Below are 15,874 nucleotides of genomic sequence, written 5' to 3'. Positions count from 1 at the left end.
AGCTGGGGAAATGTACTCCAAAGTGCTCTTCTGGGAATGGGATACTTAAACCCTCATCTTGGTGGCTGCCTGGAGCTGACTGATTTGCACATCAAGACTGACACCTTCCTAGGTTCTCCCTCTGCCTCACCCCTGTTATTTTAAATGTTTTTTTCTACCCATGTACTCTCGACCATAAGAATACATAAAAAGGAACTTATGTTGCTGAAAAAATTATTTTTATTATTATTACTGTTTGTTGTGACTTGGTGTATCATTTGTTTTATATTATGCAGTTTGCATAGCAGTAAATAGAGCGTGTGCATGCGTTCCTCCTTTGTTGCCAAAGAAGACCGTGCCATCAGAGATATAATGACATGACTTGCACTTGACTTTGTTTTGAGTGAGGGAGGGCTGTGTAGGTCCACCAGCCTCACTCCTCCTCCAGAACCATCTGAATCCAGTGACCAGATATTCATCAAGATGACTGGAGATGACCCAGGATGAGGCAGTTGGGGTTAAGTGACTTGCCCAAGGTCACACAGCTAGTGAGTGTCAAGTGTCTGAGGTGAGATTTGAACTCAGGTCTTCCTGACTCCTGCTCTATCCACTGTACCACCTAGCTGCCCCTAAATACAATGTACAGAGTTGGTAGGTTAGATTAAAAGAAATTTGTTACTGGACAATTGTGGTTGCAATTTTCCCATGACTACACAGAGGATTTTTGGTGGTACACAGCTGCAGAGGGGAAACATACAGTTAGCCAGATATTATTTTTGGACACATGGTTGTATGAACCATAAAAATATTATTGTCAGTGTGTTTATATGCCCTAATCTTATAGCAACGTTTTTCATGCATAGATTCTGAGTTACAGCCTCCCTTAAGGGGAGATTGTTATGGTGGGCTCAAACCACCAACCGTTATCTTACAAGTGCCTATTATTTTTCAATAGGAAAAATTTGAACCTGATTGACTTGACCAAATTGCTTAGCCTACAACGCTCTTTAAACTGAAGTTAAAAAAAAAAGATATCTTCCAAATATAGAAACAAGGGTCAAATAATGGAGTGTAAAATGGGCCTGTCAAAATGTCATGGGAGTATTCAAATTCAAAACACATCTGAGCCTGGAGAAGAAAGCTAAGGAATATTAAAAAAAAAAATGTTCTATTGTCTTCCCTCTATTATTTCCTATTTGTAGCTTGCTTTGTATATATTTGTTGCATGGGATCTCCCTAGTAGATTAGAAGCTCCTTGAGGGCAAGATCTGCCTTTTGCCTCCATTGGTATCTTCAGTGCTGAGAACGGAGGCTGGCGGACTGTTGCAGTGCAGCTGTGTCTTACTCTACATGACCCTGTAAACTTTAATCCAGGTTTTCTTGGCAAAGATACTGTAGAGGCTTGTCATTGCCTTCTCCAGTGTGTCCCCAATTTACAGATGCAGAACTGAGGCAAATAGGGTTTACATGACTTGCCCACACAGCTACTAAATGTCTTGAGGTCGCATCTAAACTCAGATCTTCCTGACTTCAGGCCCACCTAGCTGCCCACCTGATACATAGTAGGTACAAAAGCCACAAACTAGAGGCAAACTTTTTGGGTATGGGCTGGAGTAGCCAGGTGTAGAGGTTTCTTTAAACTCTAAAATTTGGAATTTCTCCAGTTTTCAATATCTGCATTGATACTTTATACGAGAGCTCAAAGTTACTGCTATTTAGCAGTGGAACACTGGCACTGTAGGCTGTGGTATATTTGTCAATATATCTTTCTCAATCAATGCTCCAGCATTCTCATTTTGAAGAAAAATACAGTTCAACCACTTCATCAGTGTTTCTAGATCATTTAAAGGCCTGCTCTTTTTTCAGCAGGATGCTTATCAAATTCGCCATTGGCTTTGGTTTAGGGGAAGAGTTCTGTTGGCTGCTCAGTCTCCATTTTCTCAGACTAACTAGGCAGATATTCTTGAAGCCCTTTTCTCTTCTAACCACCACGTTTTATGTTTTTTTTTCCTAACAATGTGAACAAGTTGGCTGCAAGAGGATATATGATTTATTTTAGAGAAACATTATCTCAAAGGCAAGTCTTTATATATTCTATAGACAACATAGCACAGAACTGAAACATGATAACAAACATTTGAAAAAACAGACAAAGGCTTACAACTCTTTAAAGAATGTTTTGTTATAGACCACAGAAAAGCAAAAGCAAACATCTATTTTTCAAGGTAAAGCTTTCCTGGAACACTCTTTGTATCTTTTGATACACATCAAATGTCAAGTCCAAATGGTCTTCCTCAGAAACTCTGTACAACATCAATCATAAATTTAAAAAAAAAAGCTTAACTTAATGGTAGGCAAGAAAATGATTTTATTAAAAAATCAAAAATCTCAAATTAATAAATCATATAAAAAGGAATTCACAGGGCCACAAAAGCAGCAACAATTTAAAAAAAGAGATAAAATGTCAACAATAAAATGCCTACAATATTAAAATGCATACGTATTTTTTCTTAAATTGTCTTCATCTCTAGACAAATATAATTTTTCTTGGAAAGATAGGCAATGAAAATGAATGTCAAGTACTTTTCTAACAGAAAAGGCTCAATAAACTGCCTCCTTTTCAGAGTACAAATATACTGTCAGCATTTAATGTTGGGAGAAATGATCCACTTTAGGATGGTACTTTCTTTAAACTTGTAAATATTAGAGATACTGTGATGGCAGCTTGTTTCCAAATACCTTTAGAAATCACTTACTTCTGAAGCTACCAAGACCTAGCAGAAGTAAACTCTTGAGTAAATACAGTCTTTTATCACCACAACTATTTCACAAGTGGTACAGAACATGTGATTCTCTATTATTTGTGGTAATTACACATCCTGGAAATTACTGGAGAAGGGACCTCTTCTGCTCCTCTGAGTATCCACACCATTTCAGTGTCTTGGTAAAATAATGGAAAATTGGACCACGTGCTGAAACAAAGATGTCAACAAATGAATGAATTCTAATATGTCACTATAAACAAGTAATAAGAACTGGAGGTATTTATTGGGTTTTCTTTACTAGAAAATGGCATATGGCACAGTTTCTGAGAAGAGGAAAGCCACTGAATGACCCTCAGGCAAATTACTTTATCTTTTAGGGTCTCAGCTTCCTTCACTTCTAGAACAAAGGGGAAGGACTCACATCAATAAATTATAAATCCACTGATAAAAAACTTTTAATATTAATGCACTGGAAATATATGATCTTATTTGTTCCTCACAATAACCCTCTTGGGTAGGTACTACAGTTTATCAATGCCATTATTTTACAGATGAGGAAATGATCAGAGATTGTGATATTCCCAAAGTCACACAACTTTAACAAGGAGAAGAGGATTTAAATTCAGTGCTCTTTTAGATCCAAGTCTAGTATATTTCCCACTCCACACACCAGGATGCCTACAGTCATATTTAAGGGTCAGGTCTTTTGACCCTAAATCCAGTGCTCTTTACATTTATTATACCCTGATACCTCCCTGATGATCCTGAGGAAAAGCTTATCACAAAAGCCAGTCAACTGTGTTCTAATAATTTTGTAAGCCCCTAACAGTTCATATACAGATAATTTAAACCTTTACATGGAAATTCTATTTAACTTAAAAAACCTGGCAACCAAGGCTTTCATTTCCACTCTACGTTGGTATTCCCCATTCTTTCAACTTATTTTCCTATTGTTAACAAAATAATTCCTCTCTTTAATATTTATGATGGTTCATTTCACAAGGAAAAGAGGCTGGTTATATCAGAAACCAGCCCTAGTTCCTTTGGATACTTCCCACTTCCACGCAGATAGTGTAACATCTACTCACTACTTATCTAGCTCCCAAGATCAGGTATACAACCAAAAGTCTTAGAGAGACAGTGTGGTACAACAGGAATAGCGCTGGATTTAGGGTCAGGGTATGGGTTTAAATTCCATCCTGCTGCTTACTAGCTGTTAGATCATAGACAATTTAATACCTTTCCTGGGCCTCAGTTTCCTCATTCGTTATATAAGAAGCTTGGGCTAAGTAATCTCTTAAAATCCCTCCCAGTACTAAATTCCATTAGACACACACAGCACAGCCTTTTCCCCTCCCCAATTCTTTCTCTACCCCAGGTGTCAAATACACCGCCCTAGGGCCAAATACCCCAGCAACACTCCTGAATGCCTCCTGATCCAGATTAAAATGCAATTGGGAACTATTTGACAAAATTAAAAAAATACAACAGAACATAAATAGGATCAATATGTGGTCCACAGGGAGACTTAACTATGGGTTTAGTAGCCCACTGTTTCCCTTAAAGCTAGGCAACATTGCTCTATAACAACTTCTGTTGTTCAGTCACGATCAACTCTTCATGACCCCATTTGGGATTTTCTTGGCAAAGACACTGCAATGGTTTGCCATTTCCATCTCCAGCTCATTTTAAAGATGAGGAAACTGAGGCAAACACAGCAAAGTGACCTGCTCAGCCAGTGTCTGAGGCCAGATTTAACCTCAGGAAGATGTGTCTTTCCTGACTCCAGACCAGACACTCTACTGTACCACCAAGCTGTCCCTTCCCCCACTCCCAAACTATTAAACCAATATTCTTAAAGCAGAGCTCACTCTCCTGCTTAAGAAACTTCAATGGCTCCTCCTGGCCTTTAGGATAAAATACAAACTGCTCTATTTGGCATTTAAAACTCCTGATAATCTGGCTTTAGCCTATCTTTCCAAGCTGATTAAACAGTATTATCCCTTATACATTCTAGGACACAGATAAACTGGATTAATTTTTCTTCCTCTATGTATGACAATCCACTTCCTACTTCTGACTTTACATGACCTGTCTACAGCACTGAGATGGTTAACTGCTTTGCCCAGGGTCACAGAGTCTCTACTTGTACTAGGCAGACTTGAACTCAGGTCTTCTGTTCTCTGTTCATTATACCTATATTGCCTATCAAGTGCACATGGTAGGCACTTAATAAAGGCAATGCTTACTGCCAAAAAATAATTTCAGTACAAGGCAGAACTTGAAAGAGCAGAGAGGAATAAAATGAATTGTGTGTTAATTACGAGAAGGGAGAGCTGGTTAAGGAGAGGAGAAAAAGCTTCATGGGGGAAGACTGGATTGCTTGAAATGGCAGGGCTAGGGGGTAGGGAGTAAACCATTATTTCAATGCCTCATTAGTGGAATAAAAGTGCGCCGAGCGAATTAAAAAAAACACAGCTCTACTGTACCACCAATCTGACTGAAACTAAAATGAAACTATAGTAAAAAGTTATTAAGCATCTGATTAGCAGTTTTGCTTATAATCTTTGTATTTAGAAGGGATTTGTGGAGAGGTATAATCTGGATAACCCAAGAATTAAAAAAAAATTCCTCATTGGCTGTGATCAGTCATACTTTACTGTAGGAGTTATTCATAAAATATTTCTAGTGGATGATGAAGAAAATCTCTCCAATGGAAAGCATTTTTCCAAGTAAAAACAAAAAAAAAAATACTGTTCCTTACCACACTTTTTCAGGTTATTCAAAGCTAGCTATAAGCTCTACTTATCAGAATGGATCATGTCACAATTTCTGATCCTTCACAGAGTCTAATTTACTTTTTATATAGGTATTATTTGAGCATGTTTTCCATTTATTATAAAGCCAGGTCATTATGAATGGACCTATTGGCAGGATCTTAGGTTGCTTCCCTAACTCAAACAAATGAAAATAAATAACCAACCCATAAGGTTATTAGATGCCTATTGTGTATGATATCTGCAAGAGAGCACACTAACACTGTGTGATAACCAACTCTGATAGACTTAACTCTTCTCAGCAAACAATGATCTAAGACAATTCCAAATTCCAAAAGACTCATGATGGAAAATGCAGAGAAAGAACTACAGAGTCTGAATGAAGATCAAAGCGTACTACCTTTTTTCTTTACTGTGGTTTTTGCCTTTTGTTCTGATTCTTCTTTCATAACATGACTAATGTGGAAATAAAAAAAAAAAGAAAAGCGCATGCTCTAGGTTCTGTAGTATTTGAAAAGAACCTTTCTAACATAGTAACTGTGTGTGTGTGTGTGTGTGTGTGTGTGTGTGTGTGTGTGTGTGTGAAAAAACAGTATTATGTTCCTTTCTAACTGGGGTGGAAGAAGGGAGACAAAAAACCAAGGAAATTTCACATAATCTTTCTCTAATAACAGTTATTATCATCATTATTATTCTTAGAATATTGAAAAAAGCAAAGAAACAGTATTCCCAATCATTGTTTTGTCCAGTGTGCCAGACTAAAACAGACTAAATATCAGAGATTCATTTAATACTTTCAGCTTCAGGCTTTATTTATAGTAAGTATGTCTCACAGGAAGGCAGTCATCATGCTAAAAAAAAGTATTAGAATTAGAGGTGTTCCAATTTGAAATAGGCTGCCTTGGAAAGTAGTGAGTTTTCTATTTCTAAGCAGAGGCTGGATAATCTCTTGGTGGACATTTCGGAAATGCAGATTCTTGATCAGGGTCATGTTGGGCTAAATGGCCTCCAATGTCTATACATTATATAAGATAATACAACAAGGCAATCTAGGCAAGAAAACACAAATGAAGTGAAAAATGTGGGCGGAAGGAGAGGACAGGTGTCTGAGGGGTGAAGACAGCGATAGGAAAAGGAAGAACAAAGCTGAGGGGGTAGGCTGAACGTAGTCAAGCAGCTGGTTAGTCTATTATCTGTTGTCTGTTGCCAAGTTCGTTTTTATGAGACTTACTTTCATGCTGCGTAGGGTTTCTGTCCATTCCACAGATCCGATCTGTGGTATTGCAGTGAGAAGTAAACTGGTGGCCTTGTTCGAATTTTCTTTCAGAGTCTTCATGACATTATCAACTGAAACCTAGATGAAACAGCAAGTGACATTAAAACCCCTAATGTTTTTGAATTCACACATTGATATTTTGTGACTACAAACACGTTTCATGAAGAGACATCTTAGTTTACGTAGAAATGACTTATCACTACTTACATTAAACATCTAATTATCTAAAAAAGATAGTAGGCAATGGAAAGACTGCTGGGTTTGGAATCAGAGCACCTCCAGATTTAAATCCTGGATCTTCTATTTACTTCTGCTGTGACCCTGGATAAGTGACCTCTCTGAATCTCAATTTCCCAAGGAGTTGGATGAGATAACCAGTAAGATTACTTCTAGGATTTAGGGTTAGGGTTAACATAACGAAGACCACTTAAATAAAAGTCTTAAATAGTTTTCAATTTCAAAGAAAAATGCAGTGTCCTAAAAATAAAAATTAGAAACTCTGAGAAAAGACACTCCTTTTACTCTGGGCAGAAGGAAATAAAAAAGGGAGGGAACAGTCCTTGTCTTCCAACTCCTCCTGCAACATGGCCTGAGAAACCATGTTTTAAAGTATAGATAATACAAATTCAAAACAAAATAAAACAGGTTATCACCGGGGCACGTGTGATTACAATTGACCTAACATACCTAAATAGTCAATCGGAGGCTGGGATCTCTGAACTGTGAAATTCTTGCTCTGCTTGTACCCCTGGGGGTGAGTTATAGCCACAGAACACATTCTGGAGGGATCTGATAGATCTGTGTGTTTTCAATAGTAGAAAATTCACTCTCAGCACTTCCCCACTTATAAATAACAAGGCTTTAGTCAAATAAAAAAAGGCAGAAAAAAGTTAGGACCTGCACAATTTCAAAAATTAAGTTTAGGTTTATTCATGGCTAAATCCAGATGCAAATTAAGTTACCACATGTCACTTTCTAAATCTGTTAGTTCCATAGTCAACTTTTCTGACAAAATATAAAAGCATTTTGCCAATGGAGTCTCTTACATAAGTGTTTTCCAGGCGTTTTTTCTCTTAGACATCCATGAGAGTGCTGGGACATATAGGCATCATACAGGGGTGATACAGGTCTAAGCATCTCTATTCATTTCTATTCTATACCTGTACTCAAACATACCATTCATTCATGATCTCTACCCTAATGTTACCTTCACCTTTTATAAGTGGTTTATCTTAGGAAGCTGCATTCTTCCCAAGTTTAGCCCTGGCCCCCTTACATACTTGTGTGGAACTTCCATAGCCAAGGAAGGAACACAATGTGGTAGAAAAAATACTAGACATGAAATAAGAAGACCTGGAATTGAGTTGTTGTTCAGTATGTCTGACTTCCTGTGATCCCACTTGGGATTTTCTTGGCAAAGATGCTGGAGTTGTTTGCCACTTCCTTCTCCAATTCATTTTGCAGATGAAGAACTAAAGCCAACAGGGTTAGTGACTTGTCCAGGGTAACACAGCTTCTAAGTGTCTGAGGCCAAATTTGAACTCAGGAAGATGTGTCTTCCTGACTCCAGGTCCAGTACTGTGCTACCTACTCACTACATGAACATGAGCAAGCTACTTAACCTCTCTCAGTTCCCTCATCTGTAAAATGGGAGTGACAATACTACCTCCCCACAGGGCTGTTGTGAGGGAAGTGGTTTGTAAATTATAAAGTACCATGTAGCTGGTTATTTCCCCAGAGTATTTCCCTGCAAGTATCACAGTCAGCAAAGAACAGATTGGTTGCCCTATTCTACCATCATGTGGCTTTAGAAATATAAGGGACTTTAGAGAGCATTTCACCCAATCTCAACATTCTACAATAAGAAAACTGGGGCCCAGAGTGGTTAAGGCAAATCAGTCCAGGGTCACAGAGTTAGTGACAGAACTAGTTCTAAAGACTCGGTTTTCTGATTTCTAAACCAGTGTTCTTTCCATGTCACCTTAATACTTTTCCACATCTGAAATCAATGGTTTCCCAATAAAAAACACTCAGATTTAAAATTTCTCATCAAAGGATCAGTGACAGCTTAGGGTTAAGCTGAGCATTGTGAATTATCCAGACCATGAATTCTGTTCTTAAAAAATCAAATGGTAGTAACCCCCCCACTTTTGGGGGGATGGGGGAAGGGTGAAGAGAAAAACTCAAAAAAGTCAATCCAAGGAAATTTCACACTGAACTAGAATTGTTCCCATTTATAGTAAAGCCACATCCACAAAACTGTTTTGCAATTCTGAAAATGTAAACAGCTTTGCAATATAACTGATCATTTAGAAATTAATTTGTCCTTTACTCCCGGCCAAAGATAGATCTCAAGATAAAAAGTTTCTCATTCTACAATGTGGTGTTTCTGTAAACACCAAAAGCCAGTCTCATTTCCAGTTTTCAAAAGCAGATTTCAAAACACTGTGAAATCTAAGCTATTGTTTAAATATAAAACCAGTTCCAAGGAGCACAGAAAACTTTCTCCGAATGGACTTAGCTCTATTAATTTTTTTTTTTTTTTTTTACCAAAGAAGGGACTTCTGTAAGGAAAGAGATTCCACCCACCGCCTCCTCATGCTCTTTCCAGCAGTCGTAATCCGTCGCCATAGCAATGGTTGCATAGCAAATTCCAGCTTCTCTGGCAAGCACCACCTCCGGAACTGTGGTCATGTTGATCAGATCTGCTCCCCAAACACGGAACATCAGGCTTTCTGCCCTTGAACTGAAACGGGGTCCCTCCACGGTTACCATTGTTCCCTTTGAGTGGCACTTGAGCCCAAGTTTCTTAGCAGTCTCTATGAGAACCTTAAAGAAACCAACAAAAAACCTCACAGCTTTTTTATGCATATCAAAAATATCTTGAGGCTTCTTAAAGGTACATCTAAAAAACAACGTATCAGTAATCTAGGGCAGTGGCTCTCAATCTTGCAGTGTTGTTGGACTGTATGGGATGGAGTTACTGGCCATGAGATCTTTCAAATGCATATGTGCACCAGGTGTCATTGTTATTTTGTAATTTCTAATATTTGAGAATTTCATGTGTGGGACTGTACATTTTTTTGACATTAAACAAAGACCTTTATATTTAAAAAATGGTTAGGAACTACTGACCTAGAATTAACAAATGAGTGGGAAGGGGGGAGTAGGATAAGAGAAGGGAGGAGGGGTGAAATCCAGCTTGACAACAGCATAATAAGTTCCAGTATGATGCGCATGTAATTAAAGCATCATGTTGCAGCAGAAGAGGCAGTGATTGGGAAATCAAGAACAAATTCAGGTTTTGCCACTGGGCAATTTGCCACCTTGGGCAATTTGCTTAATCTATGGACCTGACTTCCCTTCTCTTTATTTTTTTTATTTTAGACTCAAACATCAGAACACAAATACAGAACAGAGAAAAAACAAAAACATATAAACTTAAATACTAGAACTTAAATACAAAGGAAGAAAGAAAAAAAGCACGCTATGTGCATAGTACAACATAAGAGAGGATTCAAAATATGTAACGAAATTTCATTTCAAGAAAGCCTGCATGAAATACTTCACAGTGTGTTGAGAGGCGTTCATCTTTTCTCTATTTCTTTGTAAGCTTTCTTTTGTTCTCTGCTGTGCACATTTTAACTTTGGTTCTCCCTCTTCACACATGGCTACAATTAAGTGCAGATATATTTTTCTATAGTTATATACATATATAGACATATACTTTCCCAAATAAATTCTACACCTGATCTTTGTTTTAATGTTTGTGTCCTTCTCCTTAAAATGATGAGATTGAACTACATGACTTCTAAAGTCCCAGTCCTTTTTAGTTTCAAAATCTATAATCCTAAACTGTTAATGGATTGATGTTGAATTACCCTAGTATATAATATCTGGAGTAAATAGCCAGGCTCTGAATTTGAAACCAAGAAAATGTATCTGAACATAAGTTGATTTCCCTTATGATCCTTACTTCACAAAAGGAAACAAACATTTATCAAGCACCTACAATGTGCCAGGCACTGTGCTATAAGCACTTCACAAATATTATCTCATTCGGTTCTCCCAATAACTTTGGAAGGTAGGTGCTTTCATTATCACCCCCAGAGATGAGGAAACAGAGGGAGATGGGACAAAGGTCAAATGATTTACCCAGGGTCACATGGCTAGTAAGTATCCTCTAGGATAAGAGATTCCCATAGGCTACATAATGACTTAGAAAACCACAAAAGTTAACACTATCTACACTGAATTATAGGTTTATTTTGTTAAAATTTCCTAATTACATTGTAAACTGGTTCCAGCTCTACTGGGCTGCCACCGGTGGACAGGATTTTGACATTTGCTCTTAGAAATGAATGAATGGTAAAGGAGGAAGTATCCTCCTGAACCTGTAACAAGCAAGAGTGCTAACAAATGGAAAGAGAGCCAGAGTGGCACACCATTGGTACACTTGAAACGATCCATCAAGAAGACCCTAAGGTATATCTCCAACTCTTCAGTGTTATTTATAGGAGGATATAGGCTTGTACAGGACACAAAGACACAGATGGCTTGCAACATGAACTCCTGAATAGAGAATCCTGAAAGAGGTAACTATGGACCCAGTGAAGTATCTTTTAAGTCATATTAAAGAGTACCTCTACACCCCTACCTTTTCCTTCTTTTAAAGGATAATCTATTAATTGGGGAAGTGGGGGTGTGGGGGAAGGGAAAGGAGGGGTAAAACTATTACAGCAAGTAGGGAGAATTTATTCAAGAACCTTATCACAATGAGATCCTGAATAGCTCCTACCAAAATTCTAATGGAAAATCTAGTAACTGGCCCCAGTTCAAGAAAACTTGGGTCTGTGACAGCCATAATATCTAATATATTTTCCGTTCCACTGTTGTGAAAATCTAAAATAAAAATCAACTACTATTGGTTCAAAAATTGAAGCTTTGCCTGAATCTCATATCTGCTGGTATAAAACCTAAATGTGGAAAGAAAAAACACACTCCAAATTGAAGAATCTTTGAGAGAAGTAAAGTATTTTTTAAAATTATTGATGACGGAGGGAAAAGGTTCAATAATCCAAACCAAAGTCTAACCAATTAACCAGCGTCTTGAATCTCAACATTTGTGGAACTAAGGTTTTCTTTTGGTCACCTTAATAGGGAAAAGAAATGAAGAAGGATGTTGCTACTGTGTGCTAGGTATTGATTTAATTGCTTTACAAGCTTTAGCTCATTTGATCTTCATAACAACCCTATGAGTTAGTATTATTATCTTCATTTTACAAAGGAGGAAACTAAGACAGACAGTGGTGACATGACTTTCCCAAGGTCACACAGTAAGTGTCTGAGGCTGGATTTGAACTCAGGCAGGTCCCTCTTGACTCCACTCTAATCACTGCATCACCTAGCTGCCCGACTGTCCTAATAGCTGTCCTGATTTTCATGAAATATAGATACAACACTGGATCACTATACTAAATGTGTTACAGCTCAGAATCATTTTGCCCAGGTAATATTTAAAATGCCTATAGGGAAAGATAATTTAAGGGTTTTCCAAGTTGAAGATGGAGAGGAAGTGCTGTGTATTTAAAAAAAAAAGTGAGCTCATGCCCCTGAATCTTTTATTATCACCTGGAATTTACATAATGCTTTAAAGTTTGCAGAGTATTTTATAATAAGCATCATCTTACATGATTCTCACAACAATTCTATTAGGTAGATGCCATTATTTCCCCTATTTTACAGACAATGAAACTGAGGTTTGGGGAGAGGTAAAGTGACTTGCCCAGGGTCACATAGTTAGTAATTATCCAGGGAAGGATTTGAGTTCATATCCTCTTGACACCAAGTCTAACACTCCATCCCCTGTGACACCTGGTTGCCTCAATCATTTTGAGGTTATTATTAAATCTCTATTACACTTAGTGAATAAAAGGAAGTATTGTTTAACTGCCCATTTTTCTAAACGAAAGAACGCCTTTTCGTTATTTCCATTCTTGACAAAGTCCTCTGAAGCAGCTAAAACAATATCAAGCACTGTGGTGCAAATCATAGACATACAGCTCAGCCTTGAAGTAAGGCTAAAGGAATCAATTAACATTTATTAAGTGCCTGTTATAAGCTACGCACCATGCTAAGTGCTGAGGATACAAAGAGGCAAAAGAAAGTCCTCATCCTCAAAAAGCTTTACAATATAATGGGAGAGAGAATGTCTAGATAAATACAATAAGCAAGTTATATGCAGGGTAAGTGGAAATAAGTAACACAGAGAAGGCACAAAAATTAAGAGGGGCTGGGAAAGGCTTCCAGTGAGAAATGAAATTTTAGTTAGAATTTAAAGAAAGGTAGGAAAATCAGTAGGTGGTGTTGAGGACAAAGGTCATTCCCGGGCATGGGGGACAGTCAGAGAGAATGCCTTGAGCCAAGAGAGATGGAGTGTCTTGTTTGTGTAGAATAGCCAAGAGTGCAGTGTCATTGGATTGAAGAATACATGTCAGAAAGTAAGATGTAAATACTGGAAAAATAGAAGGGAGCTAGATTATGAAGGGCTTTGAATGCCAAACAGAGAATTCTGTATTTAATCCTGAAGGCAATAGGAATAGAGTCTATTGAGTGGGTGAGTGACATGACTAGACCTGCACTTTAGGAAAATCACTTTAGTGACTAACAAAGATGAAATGGAATGAGGGGAAACTTGAGGCAGGGAGACCCTCTGGCAAGCTACTGGACTGGTGAAGGTGATAAGAGTCAGCACTAAAATGGTCAGAGAAGAGAAGAGGACATATAGGAAAGATGTTGCAGAGGGGGAATCAAAAGGCCTTGGTAACAGCTTGGATGTGGGTGGTGAGAGATAGTGAGGAGTCAAGGATGACTCATAAAGGTTGCAAATTTGAGGGATTAGGAAGATGGAATTGCCCTCTATGGTAATTGGAAACATAAGGAAGATGGGGTTAGGGGAAAAGATAATGAGTTCTTCTGTTGTAGACATATCAAGTTTAAGATGTCTACTGGATATCCAGTCTGACATGCGTGAAAAGCAGTTGGAAACACAAGATTGGAGGTCAGGAGAGAGACTGGGACAGAATTAGGAGATTTGAGAATCACTAGCACAGATGAGATTACTTGGTGGGATTGTGTGGTTTATCCTTTCTGCTCAAAGAGGACCATGTCATCAGGGGAGATAGTGACATGACTTTGTTTTGGGTGAGGGAGTGTATTGTTAATGTATTTTTTTTTTTTTGCTTAATTTGAAGCTCTTTCCCATTCATTAAGAATTCCACTGATCTGCTTAAATCACCTGGAAGCCTAAATCACATGTGGTGGGAGGAGCCTGCTGAATGGGTGGAACAGAAAGGGTTCTGTTCTGCTAGAGCAGAGCTGAGAGGATGTTGGTCAGACTAGTCAGAGTTGGGAAAGACAGTGGAAGCAGGCAGCTAGGATTATGTTTGTTTATGGGAAAGCCTGATAGTGTGTATAGACTTCTTGGTTACTATGATAGATTATAGATTACTTTGTTGCTATGATAGATTTGGTTTTCTGGTGTTGGGATTTGGTTTTCTGGTGTCTGAATAAATGTTTTGGTTCTGTCTTTCACACGGACAGTATGATGTATTTCCTGATTCAGAATTATGCCAGCATATGGCATGTTCATAACTGCTGTAGGTGCTGTGAATATCACATTGGCACTACAGGGAGGGCTGTGCAAGGTCCCCTGCCTAACTTTCTCCTCCAGAACCATGTCAGTCTAATGGTCAGATATGGATATGGATGACTGGAGATGACCCAGGATGCAGTGGGAGACCCTAGCCCTTTTAAGCTAAGGTCTTTTCAGGTTCTCACTTTGAGTGAGGCAACACCCATTCAGTGAACAGGCTTCTTTAAGAAATGAATCAAGGGATGGTTCCTTTAATTAAAAAAACAAACAAACTGGGAGAAGACCTTCAAGGTTGCTGGCCAAAAGAGAAACACTTACTTTTGGGAGAAGGAAGAGGGCCCAAGACAAAACCATGAGGGACACCTATGATTAGAGAGTATGATCTGGAAAAAGAACAGTTCACCTATCAAAAAACTAAACCAAAGATTGGATAGTTGCCATTTTCATTTCTGTCCATAGGGCAGTACAACTGACTCAATCTACTGAGTTTCAAGCTTCCTGTCCAGTGTCTTTGTAGTCTTATGAGAAACAATCCATAGACAGATGGTCAAATTTTTACTCATAGAAGCTGGCACTTATATCTGTATCTTTCTATGTATATGTGTATGAATATGTACATATACGTTATACAAGTATATATATAATATGTAGACATGTATAAATGAACGAATAAAACATTTATTAAGTGCTTCCTATGGGCAAGGAACTAGAGCTACAAATAGAAAAGTCAGTCTCTGCTCTCAAGAAACACATCCTAGTGGAGGAAACAACACACACAGAAAGTTCTGGCTGCAAGTATGATGGAAAGTTCTTATCCTTCTTAGGGTAAAGCAGAAAAGGAGTTTGTAATGCCTCTTTAAAAATGTCATTTCCACTGAAAACTTTTATTAGTTTGCTGTAAGTTAGGTCTGGTGATCTTGCTGATCATGCCTTCATGGAATCACTCCGGCTCTTTAAAATCTAATATTAACGGACACTGTGACACTCAGAATTACCCCCCACACCCTGATGCTGTATCCTCTGGCCAGGCCAAGTCTCTGCCCTTGCTTGATTACTGAAATAAGAGCTGCACTTGTGCCTCCATCTGTTTCATGACAATCTGGCACCCAGTCAAGAAAATCCAATAACTCAATCCCCTGGAAACCTAGCATTTGAGCCCTTCTCCCAATCCAGGGTCCTTGCTGCTGGAATGCTTCCCACTCTCTTCCTTCTCATTTGTTCCCCCCTGCAATAAAAACAAAGTGCTGTGTGTCAAGCTTCTGCTTGATATATTCCTTAGCATCAACGAATGAAGAGGGTGCTGCTTCCCCTCTGATGTGGGCACAAGTAATCAGGCTAGAGTCACCTTAGATCTGAGCTGGAATCAGGTCTGTGATTAACTTTCCTTAGCAGCCACACCTACCCAGTAAACTGGTTTGAGCTG

The 15,874-nt window shown here is 38.4% G+C and overlaps 1 protein-coding gene across 1 annotated transcript in view; it reads right to left on the bottom strand.

The window, feature by feature from the left end:
• Positions 1-2,323: 2,323 nt before the first annotated feature.
• MTAP (methylthioadenosine phosphorylase) overlaps positions 2,324-15,874 on the bottom strand; it is a 56,337-nt gene continuing 42,786 nt past the window's right edge. The window contains exons 6-8 of the mRNA XM_072612059.1: positions 9,387-9,626; positions 6,753-6,875; positions 2,324-2,951 (exon numbers count right to left, since the gene is read on the bottom strand). Coding sequence (XP_072468160.1) covers positions 2,913-2,951; positions 6,753-6,875; positions 9,387-9,626 — 402 coding nt within the window. The 3' untranslated portion in view covers positions 2,324-2,912. The remainder of the gene's footprint in view (positions 2,952-6,752; positions 6,876-9,386; positions 9,627-15,874) is intronic.

Source organism: Notamacropus eugenii, chromosome 1, assembly GCF_028372415.1.
Source record: "Notamacropus eugenii isolate mMacEug1 chromosome 1, mMacEug1.pri_v2, whole genome shotgun sequence".
Classification (NCBI taxonomy): domain Eukaryota; kingdom Metazoa; phylum Chordata; class Mammalia; order Diprotodontia; family Macropodidae; genus Notamacropus; species Notamacropus eugenii.
The sequence above is the reverse complement of the archived record's forward strand: the minus strand, read 5'-3'. Positions and strand labels throughout refer to the sequence as shown.